Source organism: Arachis ipaensis, chromosome B10 (assembly GCF_000816755.2).
Source record: "Arachis ipaensis cultivar K30076 chromosome B10, Araip1.1, whole genome shotgun sequence".
Lineage (NCBI taxonomy): Eukaryota > Viridiplantae > Streptophyta > Magnoliopsida > Fabales > Fabaceae > Arachis > Arachis ipaensis.
This window is the reverse complement of record NC_029794.2, coordinates 134,066,312-134,068,716: the sequence shown is the minus strand read 5'-3', so window position 1 is coordinate 134,068,716 and position 2,405 is coordinate 134,066,312. Positions and strand designations below refer to the sequence as shown.

Below are 2,405 nucleotides of genomic sequence, written 5' to 3'. Positions count from 1 at the left end.
ATATAAAAGAAATTTAAATAATAAAAATATTTAATTTGATAGTAATGTTATTGTAAAATAGTTTTTGGTAATATTAAAAAAATAAACAATAATCAACTCAAACCGTCTAAATTTATCTTGTTTAGTATTTATTTATTACAGGATACGTTAAATAAATCTAAAATTAGTGAATTTTATAGTTTTTGGTTAATATTTGTTTGTTATAAAATATTTTCCAATAATTTTATACTATATTTAACATTACACGTAACATCATATCAAAATAATTTTTTTTATATTAATCACGTAAATAATTATAAAAAATAAAAAATCACTAATAATTATTTTTATATAAAATTAATAATTAAAAATTAAATTATTTAATTAAATTATTATCTAATAATTTTTAACTACCAGCGGCCAAGTCATCATCGTCAAGCGACTTATTCTCTTCAAGTATTTACAGCACTGAAGCGTCAACATCATCAAGTGTGGCAAGTTCGCGACAACTAGGACAACAAATAGACAACCACCTCGAACAACAACAACAACCAGATTTCGAAAACCCGGTTTGCAGCAAGTGCAAGAACCGAAGACCGAGGCCGCGGTTGAAGATAGAGTTGAGTTACTCGGAGTTGTCGAAAGCGACAAACGGATTCTCTCAGAAGAATTTCTTGTCGGAAGGAGGATTTGGAGCGGTGTACAAAGGACAACTGAGTAACGGAATGAGAGTGGCCGTGAAGCAGCACAAGAACACAAGCTTCCAAGGAGACAAGGAGTTTCAGTCGGAGGTTAGTGTTCTTAGAGAAGCAAGACATGAGAATGTTTTGATGCTTTTGGGTTCATGCTCTGAGGGACATAACAGGATTCTTGTTTATGAATATGTCTGCAATGGATCCCTTGATCAACATCTCTCACGTAAGTACGTGCAGTTAACTTCATGTAAATTGATAGTTGAGAATCGTTAAATAATTCGATAGATTTAGCTAAATTATCATCTAAAAACTCTTAGTTATTAACTTAAATATTCTTTTATTTAAATTTATAATTTAATTTTTATGATTTAATTTGTCAATAAAAAAAACTTATAACTATCAAATTTAAAAATGTTATATACACACAAAAAATTAATTATTATATATTTATGTATAAATATATATTTTATATTCAAATATATATTTTATACGAATATCTGAGTTTGCCTTATTGCTATTTTTGTAGAACACTCTCGATCACCTCTTAGTTGGGAAGATAGGATCAAAGTAGCAATTGGAGTTGCGAAGGGGTTGTTGTATTTACACTCCAAAAACATCATTCACAGAGATTTGCGACCAAACAATATTCTTATAACACATGATCATCATCCTCTGGTAATTCACACTTGTCTTCATATAACACAGAAATTTGCAGTCAACTTCACATGAATAGTTAAGAGTCGTTAAATGATTTGACTGATTTGATTAAATTTTCATCTAATAGCTCTCAGTTATCAACTTTATGTGAAATTGACTGTACTTGAGTTTACACTTCTAGTTTAATGTTATGATGTTATGATTTCTAAAAAAAATTGTTGAAATAATTAATTAGATAGGTGATTTCGGGTTGGCAAGAACACAAAATCAAGACTCGATACACTCGACAGAATTGGTCGGAACGTTAGGATATTTGGCGCCAGAATATTTCGAATGTGGCAAAGTGTCAACCAAAACAGATGTTTACTCTTTTGGTGTTGTTCTTTTAGAGCTAATTACTGGAATGAGAACCATTGACAAAAGACTTGGAGGGAGAAGCCTTGTGGGTTGGGTAATTCATTCGATTCTTATACCTTATTATCCGATATAGGAGACACGTAAAATGTCTTTTTGTAAAGACATTTATGTGTCGCATAAAGACACTTATGTGTCGCATTATTATTAGACGTATTAATGAACTGGTTATTTTTTATTTTCTTAACAAATTAGAATAAAACTGGTTTTTTTATAACAATAACAATAAACTCAATTGTTATCAGATTCGGTCGAACCGTTCAATTTACATAATTTATTGAATCATGGGTTTTTTTTTGTTTTTTTAAAACAAAAATCAGGGATATATTTGTCTTTTTATCAAAAAATTTAAACATGATTTGATTTAGATTGTGTAAATTGATCGAACCAAATTTGGTCTAATAATTATAGTGCAGACAATTGGGTTTATTATTGTTGCTATAATAAACCGGTTTTATTCTGGCTTATTAAAAAATAAATTATTAACTGGTTTAATAAAGATGTCCAATAATATCGTGACACATGTAAACGTCTTTAAAAAAAAAAGACATTTTTAGTGTCTTTATCGAAATGGTCTCCTATCTGAATAGTTTGTAAAAATATTTTCTGTTTTTAAAATTTTAAAAATGTTCTTTTAATTTAAACGTATTTTGAAAAAAC

General features: G+C 28.6%; 1 protein-coding gene across 1 annotated transcript in view; it reads left to right on the top strand.

The window, feature by feature from the left end:
- Positions 45–2,405, top strand: part of LOC107621236 (proline-rich receptor-like protein kinase PERK3) — a 3,974-nt gene continuing 1,613 nt past the window's right edge. Inside the window, exons 1-5 of the mRNA XM_021114735.1 lie at positions 45–52; positions 142–146; positions 397–897; positions 1,201–1,349; positions 1,567–1,782. Of these exons, the coding sequence (XP_020970394.1) occupies positions 45–52; positions 142–146; positions 397–897; positions 1,201–1,349; positions 1,567–1,782 (879 nt within the window). The remainder of the gene's footprint in view (positions 53–141; positions 147–396; positions 898–1,200; positions 1,350–1,566; positions 1,783–2,405) is intronic.